This window comes from Piliocolobus tephrosceles, chromosome 5, assembly GCF_002776525.5.
Source record: "Piliocolobus tephrosceles isolate RC106 chromosome 5, ASM277652v3, whole genome shotgun sequence".
Taxonomy (NCBI): Eukaryota; Metazoa; Chordata; class Mammalia; order Primates; family Cercopithecidae; genus Piliocolobus; species Piliocolobus tephrosceles.
In genome coordinates, this window is record NC_045438.1 from 18,206,953 (window position 1) to 18,223,419 (window position 16,467).

Below are 16,467 nucleotides of genomic sequence, written 5' to 3' on the forward strand. Positions count from 1 at the left end.
AAGGATTTAAAGAGAGAAGAGGCCAGGAGACGTGGGAGAAGACAATGCCAACAGGTTGTCTTAACAACACATGGAAAGCTCCCCACTGCACAGCCCCAGACGCCTCACTCCACGAGCGAAATCCCTGCACGGCAGGCCGAGACCGTGGGTGCAGCAGTCTGCGTGACGTGAGAGCCATGTCATCACCTATCTAGAAGGAAAGGGGACCTCCGGTTCTGGAACACACAATGGAGGCACATTTCGCTGGAGGCTCCATGTACATTTCTAAATACGTATCAGTGCAGGGACCCTCTGATAAGAAGGAAGTGAGGCCTGACAGAAACTGCCCTTCCAGTAACCCAGAAGAGACTGCTCTGACGGAGACAGCGGCTGGCTGCTCTGTGAATACACCCAAATCTCCTAGGGCAGGAGTGGCAAAGTCACCGTTCCAGGACACACCCGTGACCACACCAGGCTTCCAACAAGGGAGCAGCTGGCTAAGGAACGATGTCCGGGGGCTCTGGCCACATGGAACAGACCCATTCTGAGCTAGAGACACCGCCCAGGCCCACCAGGCATCGGCACGGGCTCCTGCCACGCGCAGAACTCTTCGTCTGGACGGGGTCCCTGCACCAAGAAGGCAACAGGCTCTGAGGGGTAAACTCAAACAAGAGAGTCCCCTGAATCAGCGCCATCTGTCCAAATTCCAAGTATGCCTGCCTGATTTACCAGGGCACTGAAAAGCTTAATAGAGAAGAAAAACCAATCTGTGAACTTTATCCAAAGGACAAAACAGCCACTCAGGTGTGGGAGAGCTGCTCTCTCCCCATGTACACTGCACACGCTCACTCTACATGGACCACAACATCCAATTCACAGGCATGGAAGGGAAACAGCAAAGCAAACAGAAAGGCTTGCTGTGAAAAAGCAAACACGAAACTTCACTTTGGAGTTGTTTTTTAGAAAGCTGCAGTTTGTGAATTTCTCTTGCTTTTTAAAACAGAGTATTTCCAAAACGTGGGCATCAATGCTTGATCTTTTTAGGTGGGGGATAGAAGACTGGGCCATCTTCACAGACCCTCAGACCCCGGCTCTCGGCGTCCCCATCTGCCAGCCAGGCTTCCTGCTTGGGGGACGGCTGCTCCCCTGGCTCGGTGCAGTTTTGCAGCTGCTGGTCTTGCTTAGTGAGGCACAGTTCTATCTGACCAACTGTCTGTACTTCTTCATCCTAAAAATAAATGATGAATGACACTTTAGAATTCAGATCTTGGATTATCATCAAGGTCTTATGATCATGAACTTTCAGAACTTGAAGATAACAAAAGCAGAGGCTCCACACCACAGGTTCGAGTTTCCAAGAACAGACCCCTTCATTTAGCAGAAGGCTGACATGCACTAAATTGGAACGGGTGGCTCTAGGCGACTCGCCTGTGGGCAGTGGAGCTGGGCTTGGGGCTTGGATCTCCTGGTCACCACCAGAGGTCAGCCTGGCAGCCCTGGTGAAAAGCCTCTGCTTTTATCTTAGAGAAAATTAACAAAGATACAGATACAACAGCACTCAACATACCTATTAAGATATAAGGAGAAAAAAATGGCTTTTGTAGGCCAAAAGGGCAACAGTACCCTATTGCTAAAAGAACAGGTATATTCTTGGTAAAGATAACCAAGAAGACAACCCTGTCCTCGCACACTGTCAAGGAACCATGCCTGCTCACACACAGCACATGCTCCCACACACATACATGCACACCCACATACACAGATGTGCAGGCCTGTGCACACATGCAGAACATGCCCGTACGTGCACACATACACACACAGCACATGCACACAGATGCACAGGACCATGCACACACACAGCATATGCCCACATGCATGTACACACACACACAGGTGCACACAACACATGTACACATGCATGTACACACTCACGCACACACACAGCACATGCCCACATATACAGACACAAATGCACAAATACAAGTCTGCCCATGGGAACTGTATGGTGAAGACAAAGCCATCAGGAAACTAGAACCTGTCTTCTTAAGAAAAAAAGGAAGACGAAACATAACTGTCTAACCTGGCTTGGCGGAAGGCACTGGATTTTGGGTATCACTCCATATACTCTGGCGAGGGCATCTTTAAAATCTGCAACCTGATATTAAATACAAGTGTATTCGAAATTAAACTTCAACAGAAAAGATCTGACAGTTCTGGGCTATCCCAAGCGCAACAGTGGCAGGGTCCTGCTCTCCCCTGGCTGGCAGGAACAGATCCCAGCACAGGTGTGAGAATGAAGCCCCCATCCCCACCAGCAAAGCAGAGGATGCTGTCATCCTGGGCTTCATCCCCAGACCACGGGCTGCTCGCCGCGGCTGTTTTCTCTCTACTCCTGTTTCTCTGGAGAGCAGAGCTCTCCTTCTCCCAGTGTCTTTCCAGGCCCCACACTCCCTCCCAAGCTGTCTCACCTGAAATCCCACCTGCCACAGCCACCCTCATCCACCGACTCCTACTCCAGCTTTCACGGCCCACAAAGCTTTCTCAGCCCTGCCCACTCTGAAGTCTCCCTCTCTCCCGACCCCCTTCCCACGGCGGACACATTCTCCTTCACAGAAGGCAGGCCCTGGGAGCCCGCAGGTACCGGTCCCAAAACTGCAAACCTAGACCCCCGTGTGCTCCAACCTCCTCTCGGACGAGGGGTCTCCTCCCCGCTCTACTGAGGGAATCCTCCCCCACTGCTTCGGCCTCGTGCCTTCTGAGTCAAACCTACTAGGAGGACACCTGCATCCTCTAAGCCTCGTGCTCTGGCTTTGGGGACCACCGAGCTGGGGTCACCAGCTCCAGCAGATGCCTTTGCTCCTTGCCTGCCTGTCTGCCCAGACACTGTCCACTCCTTCCCGGAAGCTCTCCTGTGGCCTCCTGAGCACCTGCTCCACTGACCGCCTGGTTACTGGCTGCCATTCCTGCCCCAACTCCTTGGCCTCCTTCACACTATCGCTTCTTCTCCAGCTGCATGGCCATGGGCCAAGATTCCCCCACCATGTGGCCTACTTGGAGGGTCTCTGTCCCTAGTCTCTCCCCAGCACCAGGCAACCACAGCAACAAGCAAACACCCCAGCCTACTCAGAGCTCAGTGCTGCTGGAGGATGAGGTCCTCATGTCTGTGGCTCCCACCTGGCCTCTTCCCAAACTTCCTGCTCTCCCCCTGATCCCCCTCAAGTGGCAACTGGTCTCATATCTTCCAGCCCCCAGTTCTGCTCCACTGAGCCACTCCCTGGGCAGGCTGCAGGCCTCCATCTCAGCAACATATTTCCCAGGAAATGTCTGGGTCAGCAACTCTCCTGGGTTCTCCCACAGCCCCGATTTTCCCATAAAACAGATGAGTGGACAAGTGGCTGGATGCTGGATGCAAAAGCAGAAAGTCTCTCCTGACGATAAATCAAACTCTTTTCAAAGGACAGAACTCTGAGTATCCAACGTGCTGTTTCTGATGCCCAATCAAACGCCATTAGCACCTGAAAGCAGCTCAGCAAAAGTGTGGTCGCTGTGGCTTTTACCACCACTAGAATCAGTTCCCTGGACACCAAGTTCTGGGCAAACATGGCAGGCACATTCCCCTCATCTATTCGCACATGAGTCCAGGTGAGGACTGTGAGGGCCCTGCAAGCAATCATCCTACGGCTTCCCGGGGTTGGGGTTGTGGGGGAGTCTGGAAAGGGCTGGCAGACTCTTTCCTCAAGTCCACTGCTCCCCACGCCCTGGAAAAATGGCTGCACAGGTAAGCAGACACCACTGAGGGCAAAGACACTGTTGCCAATTTATTTCTCAAACTGTCAAGGCACCAAAATAATTGTTCAACATACAGCCATCACCCCAGAACTGCTAAAATCAGTGACTTTCAACCTTTTTCTAAATCTACAACATGTGATAAATACAAAAACTATCTCAGGCCGGGCGCGGTGGCTCAAGCCTGTAATCCCAGCACTTTGGGAGGCCGAGACGGGCGGATCACAAGGTCAGGAGATTGAGACCATCCTGGCTAACACGGTGAAACCCCGTCTCTACTAAAAAATACAAAAAACTAGCCGGGCGAGGTGGCGGGCGCCTGTAGTTCCAGCTACCCAGCTACTCGGGAGGCTGAGGCAGGAGAATGGCGTAAACCCGGGAGGCGGAGCTTGCAGTGAGCTGAGATCCGCCACTGCACTCCAGCCTGGGCGACAGAGCGAGACTCCGTCTCAAAAAAAAAAACAAAAAAAAAACCATCTCAAAGAATTTGATACATTTCTCTAAGGCAAGAGTCTGCAAACATTTTCCATAAAGGTCCACATCGTACATATCCCAGGCTTTGTGGGTGACACATCGGTCTCTATGGCAGCTACATTATGGGAGCACAAGCATCCCCAGGTAATAAAGGATTACCATTTTGTTTACAAAAACAGGCAACCAAGAGTTGAAAACAACTACTTTTTCTTTCCTTTTAAGAGACGTGATCTGGCTGTCACCCAGACTGGAGTGCAGTGGGGCGACCATGGCTCACTGTAGCCTCAAATTCCTGGGCTCAAGCAGTCCTCTGACCTCAGCCTCCTGAATAGCTAAGACCACAGACACATACTATCATGCTCAGTTGCTTTTACTTCTTTGTAGAGGTCTCATTCTGTTGCGAGGCTGGTCTCGAACTTCTAGCCGCAAGCAATCCTCCAGCCTCAGCCTCCCAAGGTCCTGGGATTTACACCACACCTGGCCAAAAACAACTTTTTGTATATGCTTACCAGCTAATAACATCTTGTCATGCTTAAATGTCTATAGTTTTTTTTTTTTTAATCATAAAACAAATCACAATTTTATCATGAAAACAAACCACAAACATAAGACTATGTTACAAAAGTGAATGTGACTCTTCAAACTGCAGATTCCACCTGCTCTGCCAGACCCTGGAGCACACGCTTCTCACAAAAGGAGCCGTGAATCTGTGCTTCCAAATCACTGGTCTAAGAAGCCTTCAGTTCATATGCAACATGCACAGGAAAATAAAATGCAAATAACATCTGTTTACATGATAATGGTTAAGTAGGAAGGGGGTTTGCTTTGGGTCACTTTACAGTCCACTGACTCAGAGGCTGAAATGGCCCTGCTGGAGGTCCCCAGGAGATACACAGGAGAAAAGAAGCAAAAGCAAGACTTACTTGGTAGTAATTGATGGATGGTTTTATCCCCAATTTTAGGAGCACACTAAAATTTAAATTTAAAAAAGTTAGCTGTATAATGAAGGTCCATTTTCCTTTCTTGTTCTTTTCAGATATTACATTTCATGGCAAAAATTAAGACACTCTTAAAGGAAAGTGCTTTTTTTCTATGACTTTATGCAACAAATGTGTCAACATGGACAGCAAATCCATGGTTCCCAGTCCCTGCCTTCCCACCCCTCAGCACACACACTAACTGCTCCAGACACCCTTTCCGGTTCCTGACTCCTTCTGAGCATGGGAGCACAGGGGCCACCACCAAGTGGAGGTGGCACACAGAGCACCACCCATTTGCCACACCTGCTTTAAAAGATAGCAAATGAAATTGGATTCCAGGCTTATCCTGGTAAACTGCATTTGGTGAAATCTTTGAACACAGTCATGCACCACATTTCGACATTCAGTCAGTGAAGGCCTGCAAGTATGAGGCTGGTCCCATATGATCATATTTCTACGGTGCCTTTTCTATGTTGAGATATGTTTAGATACACAAATCCTTACCACTGTGTTACATATAGGTGCCTACAGTACTCGGTACAGTCACACGCTGTATAGGTTTGTAGCCTCACAGCAACAGGCTATACCACAAAGCATAGGTGTGTCGTGGGCTGTATCAGCTAAGTAAGTGCACTCCAAGATATTCACATAATGACAATTTTACACCCCATCACTAAGCAATACACAACCATATGTTAAGTCCCTATAGCTTTCAATTGCCTCCTAAAGCACTGCTACACAGAATCCTACCAAACTACCATATACAGAATTCACGTATTAAATTATAAAGGTACACCGTAAAAATTCTGAATCATTCCAGAAGAATATCCTAGTTCCCCATATTCAAGCCTTTGTAGAAAATTCTAGATCATGATCACAGAACGGACACAACGACTTTGACAGCCTCTGTGGGCACTAACTGATTGTCAGACTGTCTTGGCCACAGAGTTCCTGGAACAAGGACTGAGATGCTGGGCCAGGGTCCTTTCAGCCCCAGACATGGCCCGAACCCACAGGACCTCGCATACCCTAGCTGTTGGTGTTGTATGAATAACAGGTTTCAGACTTTGCAGCAAAAAAAAAAAAAAAAAGTAAACTAGCTCATGAATTTTTTAATATTTATCCTGTTTCAATGATCCTATTTTTGATATATTGAGTTTAATAAAATATTTTTGAAATTAATTTAACCTGTTTCTTTTTGCTCCTTTTAATGACGCTTCTAGAACATTTTAAATGACATCTGTGGCTTGTGTTACATGTCTATTGGGTACCATGCTCCTGACTTGGGTGATCAAGGGAATAAGGCAAAGAGAGAAAGATGTGGGGAAATGTAGCACCTAGCCCAGCATCATGCTTTCTGCTGAGTTGAGACGAGCTTGGCACTCATCCCAGGTCTTTATCTGTGGGTACTCTAGGACATGCCATCAGCTCATCTGAGTCTATGGGAACCCTGAGAACTTTGCTTCAAGATGATTTGTGGTTTTTCAGGTTTGCTGCCTTCATATTATGAAGTGAAGAAAAAAATATTACAGTTTTGTATTGTATTTTATTTTTTTTGACACAGAGTCTTGCTCTGTGGCCCAGGCTGGACTGCAGTGGTGTGATCTCGGCTCACTGCAACCTCTGCCTCCTGGTTTCAAGAGATTCTCCTGCCTCAGCCTCCTGAGTAGCTAGGATTACGTGCACCACCATGCCCAGCTAATTTTTGTATTTCTAGTAGAGATGGGGTTTCACCATGTTGGCCAGGCTGATCGTGAACTCCTGACCTCGTGATCCACCCGCCTTGGCCTCCCAAAGTGTTGGGATTACAGGCGTGAGCCACCATGCCCGGCCTGTTGCAGTTTATGATAATTTGAAAAGCCAACCTATGAGAAAAATATAATTTGTGATACCAGTTTATGAGGAAAAATGAGGGGTCTTAAATTTTGACTTCTTAATTTTATTTTTAGATTAAAATTAAGGCACTAAGAATTATAGATTTCCCTTGCAGAAACTAAGAATATAAATTTCCTATAATTGTTCTTTATAGGTTCTAGCAAACATACTCTCAGTAGTGCTTTGCCCTTGCAGGCCCTCGGTGAACATTTACTGAATGAATGAATGAATGAATGAATGAATGAATGAATGAATGAATACAGGACCCACCATCCCCATCTACAGCAACAGCGGGGCAGCACTGGGCCCTGCTGAACCCCCACAGGGACTCCAGGACTTAAGAGTTTTGCACATGTCTCAGATGTGTGTGTGCGCGTGTGTGTGTGTGTGTGTATGTATGTCTTAGTCTGTCCAGTGTTGCTATACAGGAACAGCTGAGGCTTGGTAATTTATTTAAAAAAGAGGTTTATTTGGCTCACAGGACTGCAGGCTGTCCAAGAAGCATGGAACCAGATTCTGCTTCTGACAAGGGCCTCAGGAAGCTTCCACTCATGGCAGAAGGCAAAGAGGAGCTGGTGTGTACAGAGATCACATGGCCAGAGAGGAAGCCAGGGGGTGGGGGCGGTGCCAGGCTCCTGTTAACAACCAGCTCTCTGGGGAACTGAGTGGGAACTCGCTCACCACTGCAAGAGGGCATTAATCTATTCATGAGGGATCCTTCCCCACAACTCAGACACCTCCCACCTCCACACCGGTGATCAAATTTCAACATAAGATTTGGTGGGGATAAACCAACCACATCCAAACCATAGCAGGAAAGCTACTGAGTTTCAACAAGTATAAGTAGGAGCCACTTAATAAGCTATTTGTTGAATACAGAGATGAATTATTTAGAAAATTGATTTTCTTTTTTTTTTTGAGACGGAGTCTCGCTCTGTCACCCAGGCTGGAGTGCAGTGGCCGGATCTCAGCTCACTGCAAGCTCCGCCTCCCAGGTTCACGCCATTCTCCTGCCTCAGCCTCCTGAGTAGCTGGGACTACAGGTGCCCGCCACCTCGCCTGGCTAGTTTTTTTGTATTTTTAATAGAGATGGGGTTTCACCGTGTTAGCCAGGATGGTCTCGATCCCCTGACCTCGTGATCCGCCCGTCTCGGCCTCCCAAAGTGCTGGGATTACAGGCCTGAGCCACCGCGCCTGGCCTAGAAAACTGATTTTCAAATTTTCGGCAGTATCCATTTATCCTCCTTTCTCTGTTTGATTAAATGAACTGGTTTATGGAGTCAGCCTGGAAAACACCAGCACTCTGTGGCAGGGTCAGGACCGTAAGAACCATATTTTGAAACAGAAGGCATCTTTCTTATTATCTCCAAAGTGGTTCCTACCCCTCCAATCTTTCAGCAATGACAGACTTTCTTTTTAATTGTAAGTCTCCTGTGCTCCAGGAGCTACCTAAGACACTCTATTGGTTAATCATCATAATTACTTTTTTTTTGTTTTGTTTTGAGACAGTTTTACTCTTGTTTGCACAGGCTGTAGTGCAATAGCATGACCTCAGCTCACTGCAACCTATGCCTCCTGGGTTCAAGCCATTCTCCTGCTTCAGCCTCCTGAGTAGCTGTGATTACAGGCATGCACCACCACACCTGGCTAATTTTTGTATTTTCAGTAGAGATGGGATTTCACCATGTTGGCCAAGCTGGTTTTGAACTCCTGACCTCAGGTGATCTACTCACCTCAGCCTCCCAAAGTGCTGGGATTCTATGCATGAGCCACCACACTCAGCCCACAATGACTTTTGAACAGCGAATTAGCTAATTAGCTACATTTTTTGGGTGAGAAAATGTTTCCTAAAATATTGCTCTTACTGCAAGAAAGCAATGCTTCCTCTATTAAAAACCTAACATTAAATTATATAGAGCAAATTATATACACAAACTATATACAAATCAAAGCGTACAGGTCTGTGTACGTTTCTTAGCATATGTACTTGGTAGTGCAGATTTTAAGAGCTAGAAGAGACTTCAGGGTTGATGGCAACCTATCCCTTTATTTTACAGCATGGAAAGAAGATCTAGAGGTCAGATACACAAACTGTACAACTAGTTAGTGTCAGAACCAGGATGAAAAGGCCCATCTAAAGCCGTGAGCTCTGGGAGGTGATTTTTTAAAAAGTTTATTCACAGGGCATTCTTTGATGTAATCTCGGTCCCCGCTAACCGTGCCAAGCCCCTCTTCTATCAGCGCCTGAGCTCTAGCCCACCCAAGTCGCAGCTGTTAGACCGCGTTTCATCAGATGACACAGGAGACCATCTGTGTGAGACGATTTTGTGCATTGAGGAGGCAAAGCACATGTCTAGATAAGCAATGGAGGTTTATTCATCTTTTAAGCAGATTTAATTCAGAAACGTTAAATACAGCTGATTAGCAAAGGCTCCTGGTATTATTCTGATTTGAAGGAGAATTGCTCTAAAACAAGCTGCGTAAATTGCAAAAGCAGCAACACGGAGGCTGTGCAATCGCCTGTCATGTTTTTTACAATGACTTCACTGGTTTATTATGACCTCTTATGATGAAGGTCAGTGAGAGCAGCTAAGACACTGACATCCTGAAATGTCCAGACGGAGAGGTAAGGGCACACCCTGGTTCTCTAGTGACCAGATTTGGACAGTGAGTGGGCTGGGCGTGGCCCTCGGGAGGCACTTTGTTTTACAAGTTCACTGGTTCAAGTGGTGACAACATATTCCCCTTTTCAAGAACTGAGGTGAGGGCAGACAGGGACGATTCAGGCAGGTTTGGGTCATTTCTGGGGCTTAAATAACCCTGGCCAACATCTCTTTCCTGCCTGCTTGTTCCAGGAGCTCTGTGACAAAGACCCACAGACTTCCTGAGGTTCCGTCTTTCTAAGAAAAAGGAAACGACCTGTTAATGCACTATCCTTTATCAGGAACCATGGCTGAGAAAGGCACGTGCTGGTTGGAGTTCTCATTTTCCCTATGGCCGACTCTGATGATGAGATGGTGCCCAAAAAGGCATCCCAATACTCTGCACCCACTCTGTGTGATCGTGATGTAGAATGATCCGGAAGGCTTGGTAGGCACAGAACATTCCTCAGGAATGATTCCACTGGCCAAACAGTGCACATGCAGAAGCTGCTGGAGGGCAGCGTGGTCTACACTCACTCCCCTGGATCCAGCCGTCAGGCTTGGGAGACAGCAGGGATCCCTACTGGGAAGTGCAGCAGGAGCAAGGGCGCACCCACCTGTTGAGGTCCAGCTCCCTGTAGAGTTCCAGGCTTCTGCCAAAGTACTTCTTCTGGGAGTTGAGCGCGTCCACCTGGGCGGCACAGGTCCCATGCTTTTCCCACTCATGCTTCCTGTGAGGATTAGAAAAAAATCTCCACTTAAAAGTAATGAAACAGGCTGGGCACAATGGCTCAGACCTGTAAATCCAACACTTTGGGAGGCTGAAGTGGGTGGATCACCTGAGATCAGGAGTTTGAGACCAGCCTGACCAACATGGTGAAACCCATCTCTACTAAAAATACAAAAAAATGAGCCGAGTGGGGTGGCAGGTGCCTGAAATCCCAGCTACTCAGGAGGCTCAGGAGATTCACTTGAACCGGGGAGGCAGAGGTTGCAGTGAGCCGAGATCATGCCATTGCACTATAGCCTGGGCAAGAGAGAAATTCCGTCTCAAAAAAAAAAAAAAAAAAAAGTAATGAAACTGATTCCTAATAAAAATGCTCAAGCATGTTTTGTCTTAGCACAGACTATTCCCGTGCAGTAGGCATGTCATTTCTTTTACAAAGTAGGAAGGATAAAATTCCTTATAGGCAACATAGGCAATTATTTCAATCCCCCACGATGAAATAATCAGTTTCAGTTCACGTCTACAATTATAGCTTGCTCAATTAACAACAAATCAAAGCTAGAAAAAAGAACACGATGCTGCCCTAACCCCCCACCGATTCACAAAGCAACGTGTAGTCTCCTGCAGTGAGTGCGTGCTTCGCAGCCAGGAAATTTCGCAGAGTGGCACAAACTGTCATTTCTAAGCAACCAGCCACGGAAAGGCAGGACAGCTAATTACCAGGAAACACCTCAGGCCCATTTTCCATGTCAGCTTCTACAAATTATAGTTCAAGCATCCATTCTACATAGAGGACAATACGAACAACTGAACAGCCCATAACCAAAGGGCTGCACATGGACAGCAATTTGTATTCCAGAAACATGTGGTCACTGATAATGATTCCTGATATTTTACCGCAGATTAAAGGCTTACAAAAATCTTTCACGTTCTTCATTTGGTTCTCAAAACTCTGCAAGGCGAAAATATCACTGCTAGTTTAGAGACAGGGAACGGAAGCCCAGCAGGGCCAGGGGACTTGCTGAAGGTCACTCCGAGCCTGCCCTCGAAGGCCACTCTCAAGCCCAAGGTCAGCGCCCTTCCCACTGCACTGGGCTGCTGTCCAATCAACTGCTGACGAGACTGACAGCCACCTTCAGAATGACCGGCATGTCATTCAGATGTTTATCATCATTAGCATGAAAAGACTAAATGGGAATCAGATTTCCTCAGCTTTATTAGTGATAAATTCTGATGTTTTAATAAATAACATTCATGCAATCACTTATAAAGCACTTATATGCAGTCTTAAAAATACAATCTAAATGTGCATTAATTCATTGGCAAAATTCATCCAAAATACTGGTTTTAAATAATTCCTATCGATTTAAGTCGCAGAAAACGATGAAAAGTTGAAAACAGGAAGGATAAAAGTGGATGAGTAACTATCTTCATCTAGAAGACTTTCCAGAGCGAATTACCTGATAAATTCCTATATCCTATGGGGTAGAAAAAAAGAGATTATTTTAAACTAATTGAAATGTAACCTGAATTCCAGGTGACTTAGTTGCTATGAAACAGGGGTAATTCTGCAGGTGAGATGAGGTGTGCCGAGCCCTTCCACACGAATGAAAACAGTTCCTTGCTCACAATAAACTGCAAATGTCAGCCACCATTATTCTTGGAGCAAGCTTAACTCAACAGATGTTGGAAAGAGACTGATATTCATGGAGCTCAACGACATTCACTCACACATCATTTGGAACTGGACCATTTTTATTTTTAAGCATCAAAACGGTCAGTCACCAATGCGAAGTGACTCAGCTTGTTGCCCTCTATGGTGAGAGACACCCTGACTCACCCACCAAGCGTAGACGCAGCCAGGAGCGGATGTCCCGGGCTCACCCACCCACTGTCACCTGGCCCGCTCGGCCACAAGAGGCAGCCAGTCCTCGGGGCCGGTTATGCCCAAAGACACATTGCACAGCAGTGCTGTGACACCTTCCCCTGCCCAAGGAGCAGAGGTGGAGAAGCCAGAGGCCAACCCCCATGGAGTTAGTCAGGTGACCTGAGTGATAGGCACAGGACTGGGTGACACAGCGCAGACAGGAGCTCCTCCCTGATATTTTGTATTTAGGAGCACTCAAAAATATAAATATTAATGTGTGTGTGAGATTTATCCTTTTCATTTAGAACCAGTTTTTTTAAATGTGTAATTCAACTATCAACTTGAAAATTTAAAGTACGTCATCTTGCCTTTATCAGAGCACAAAAATAAATGCATACTTTGCCCACACTGTTTTGATTAAATGCTCAAGATCCAGCTCACTGAAGGCCTTTGCATGTTTGCTGATTTATTTTCAGCCATTTGGCTAGTCTGACAGACTCTATCATGGAACATTGTAACAACTGGAAAAATTCTCTTTCATATAACTCAGTTACCATACACTCATTATCTGAAGTACACTGTGAAGTGACATACAATTTTTTTCCCTATCTTCTTCCATTTCAACTTATCATGGCCATTATTTTGAAATAATTTTCTAGAACACAGGCTGTGCAGAACAGGTGACTGAGACCTGAACCATTCACCATCCGAATTTTCATTAAGAGTGGTTCTCTGTACTCAAGCGTGATTCAATGCACAGAGGGAGGGTCCGTGAATCCTAAGGCCACTTCACTGCCACACCGATGAACCAGGAAGATGGACATCACTTCCATTTCATTTTGTTTTAAAAAGCTTTCTTCTAAACTTAACTTATAACTTTCCTGAAAATTACACACAAAATATTACTAAGTTAACCTTTCTACCTAAAATTTGATGGGTTGTAATCTGAATTATAAATTGCAACACTGAAGTGGGAGAAAATAATTACCTTCAGTTAACATAATGTTAATAAAAGGAATTCACTTCATGCTATTAAAAAAGCCATGATTTTAAAAGCTACCTTGAATTCAACATGGCATTTAGGTCCTAGGCTCAGCTTCGGCTGAACTTAAAGGCACCTCACCCTGACTGAGGTCTCAGCCTCACATGCTAAGTCTCACTTTCTCTCCTCCCTAAGTCATAGGCATGAGATCATCATCTTAGAAGACATCTTTTTTTTGAGATGGAATCTTGCCCTGTCACCTGGGCTGGAGTACAGTGGCGTGATCTCGGCTCACTGCAACCTCCACCTACTGAGTTCAATTGATTCTCTTGCCTCAGACTCCCAAGTAGCTGGGATTACAAGTGTACGCCACTGTGCCCAGCTAAATTTTGTATTTTTAGTAGAGATGGAGTTTTGCCATGTTGGCCAGGCTGGTCTTGAACTCCTGACCTCAAGTGATCCACCTGCCTTGGCCTTCCAGAGTGCTGGGATTACAGGTGTGAACCACCGTGGCTGCTCTCTTTTTTCTTAATGTATTTCAAGACAGGAGCACAATTTCCTTAAGCAATATTCTCTCCTGTCTGATATAGACTAATTCTTAGATATGCAAGCATTTGACTTTGTTGAGCCTCAGAAGAGAAAATTTGTATCTTTCTTTTTTTTTTTTTTTGAGACAGGGTCTCAACCCCCCCGTCACCCAGGCTGGTTATCACCCCAGCTGATCACAGCCCATTGCAACCTTGAGCTCCTGGGACCACAGACACACAATACCACATCTGGCTGACTTTTAAAATTTTTGGTAGAGACGGCATTTTGTCATGTTACCAGGCTGGTCTCGAACTCCTGGACTCAAGCAATCCACCCACCTCAGCCTCCCAAAGTGCCAGGATTACAGGCATGAGCCATTGTGACTGGCTAAGAAAAGTTTTCAAGCATAGTAATAAATATCACATAGGTTAGAAAACAGGCTTATAAGGTAAATTCCACTTGCTTTCATTTTTTTATATACTGGAGAAAGGCACCAAAAATGCCATAACAGAATCATATCTCATAAAAGGTTGTTCAAACTGCTCAGCCCCATAAGACAGATTCTGTTATCTTGCTTCCCACACAGTTTCCACTTAGAGTGATTCATCACGCTCCCCACACCCGCTCAGACAGCAATCAAGACAGCAATCAGAGGCTGGGACTTACCAGAAGCGGCTGCGATTGGGAAATGAGTGAATTACATCAGGCCAGTATGCCTTCATTTCTGGCAAAAGATCCTATGCATTAAAATAAAAAAATAAATAAAAGAAGTCTATGCAGGATCTTAATAATAAACTCCAAACTCAGAAGATAAATTTGATAAACTGACACATTCAAAGAATTGAGCTCTGCTAATTAACAATACTTGGGTGAGTAAAATAACCCTATACTTATTTTGTACAAAGTGTTTGTTAAGATATATCTACAAGTGCAATTTGAGTAATCATAAAACTGCACACGAAAATACAAGCTCTTACAGGTGAAGGGATACAGTGTACATCCAAACAATGGAATATTTGCAGCAACAAAAACCAATGAACTATCAAGCCATGAAAAGCCACTGGAGGAACTGTAAACATATATTGCTAGTGAAAGAGGCCAATCTGCAGAGGCTCCATACTATACGATTCCGATGATGTGACCATTTGGAAAAGGGAGTCTTAAGATACAGAAATGAGATTTGCAGTTGCTAGGGGTTCAAGGGGAGGAAAGAAGGGGAGGTATGGCTCAGGGGGTCTGAGGCCAGGGGCTGCTCTGCACCGCACTGGGTGGGACTTGCTCTCCTGCATTTATCCAAAGCCACACAACTGCACAACACAGGAGTAAACCCTAATGTTAACGCTAAACTTTATTTAATAATGAAGTATCAGTATCAGTTCATTAATTGTAACAAATGTAACACACTATAGAAGATGTTAATGATTGGGAGATTTGAGAGGAAGGGAGTGAACTGTCTGTAATCTCCATCCAATTTTTCTGTAAACCTAAAACTGTTCTAAAAACAACATCAGCGGGACGTGGTGGCTCACGCCTGTAATCCCAGCACTTCGGGAGGCTGATGCAGGCAGATCAGGAAGTCAGGAGATCAAGACCCTCCTGGCCAACCTGGTGAAACCCCGTCTCTACCAAAAACACAAAAATTAGCTGGGCATGGTGGCACATGTCTGTAATCCCAGCTACTCGGGAGGCTGAGGCAGGAGAATCACCTGAACCAGAGAGGCAGAGGTTGCAGTGAGCCGAGATCGAGCCACCGCACTCCAGCCTGGCGACAGAGTGAGACTCCGTCTTAAAAAACAAACAAACAATAAACCATCAATTAAAACAAACAAACAAAGGACAAGCTCTTCTTTTCCCAGAGAAGAGCTTGTGTGAGCTGGGCAGCCTGGGCTCTACACTGCACCGGTCACGCTAAATTCAATGGAACTGGAGTTTACTTTTCAATTTCTACACACCCTCTACACCAAAAAAACCCAAAATAGTCAGTAAAAAGATGCTGAACAAACTTCGGATAACTTCATTTTTCTTCCCTTTCTCCTGTTTTCCAGCACCCTATATGAGGGTTCTTTCCTCAGCCCATTTGTAATGTGGCCCCACCCCACAGCCCCCGCCCGTGTGGGCGCAACTCTGACCCCCTGCAGCCCCCCACCCCGCCTCTCCTGCCCCACCATGCTGGCTTCAGCCCCACCAGCCCTCAGGATGATCTAGGCCACGATATGATTGACTGTGCAAACTGGGCTACTTCCATTTGGGACAATGCAAAGTTGGATCTACCGCTACACAACGAGGAAGCCAGGACTACTCTGAGGAGTGACGGTTCAGGCCACCAGACCCATGACCCGCCGCCCCCCACCCAAAAGGCGATTCAGCCTTCCTGTCCTGGATGCCTCGGGGATATGCAGTCCCATGGTGCCTCTGCACCAATCTCTCCCCTCCTGGGTTTCCGCCTTTCCCGGCTGTAGGCACACATGCCCCTTTTCACCTGGTTGTTATCACGGGGCTCCACCAGCACTGCCCCCTCTGCCCATCAGGCCCACACCCGTCAGCGCTGTCCCCTTAGCCCACCCACATCTGTCAGCCCTGCCCCCTCACCTACCCATGTCCACACTTATCAGCCCTGCCCCCTCACC

The 16,467-nt window shown here is 46.4% G+C and overlaps 1 protein-coding gene across 2 annotated transcripts in view; it reads right to left on the minus strand.

Annotated features, from left to right (window-relative positions):
- Positions 1-919: 919 nt before the first annotated feature.
- Positions 920-16,467, minus strand: part of RNASET2 (ribonuclease T2) — a 28,467-nt gene continuing 12,919 nt past the window's right edge. For both annotated transcript variants that reach the window (XM_023223584.1, XM_023223585.1), the window contains exons 5-9: positions 14,507-14,577; positions 10,354-10,467; positions 5,163-5,208; positions 2,060-2,134; positions 920-1,207 (exon numbers count right to left, since the gene is read on the minus strand). In XM_023223584.1, the coding sequence (XP_023079352.1) occupies positions 1,004-1,207; positions 2,060-2,134; positions 5,163-5,208; positions 10,354-10,467; positions 14,507-14,577 (510 nt within the window). In that variant the 3' untranslated portion in view covers positions 920-1,003. The remainder of the gene's footprint in view (positions 1,208-2,059; positions 2,135-5,162; positions 5,209-10,353; positions 10,468-14,506; positions 14,578-16,467) is intronic.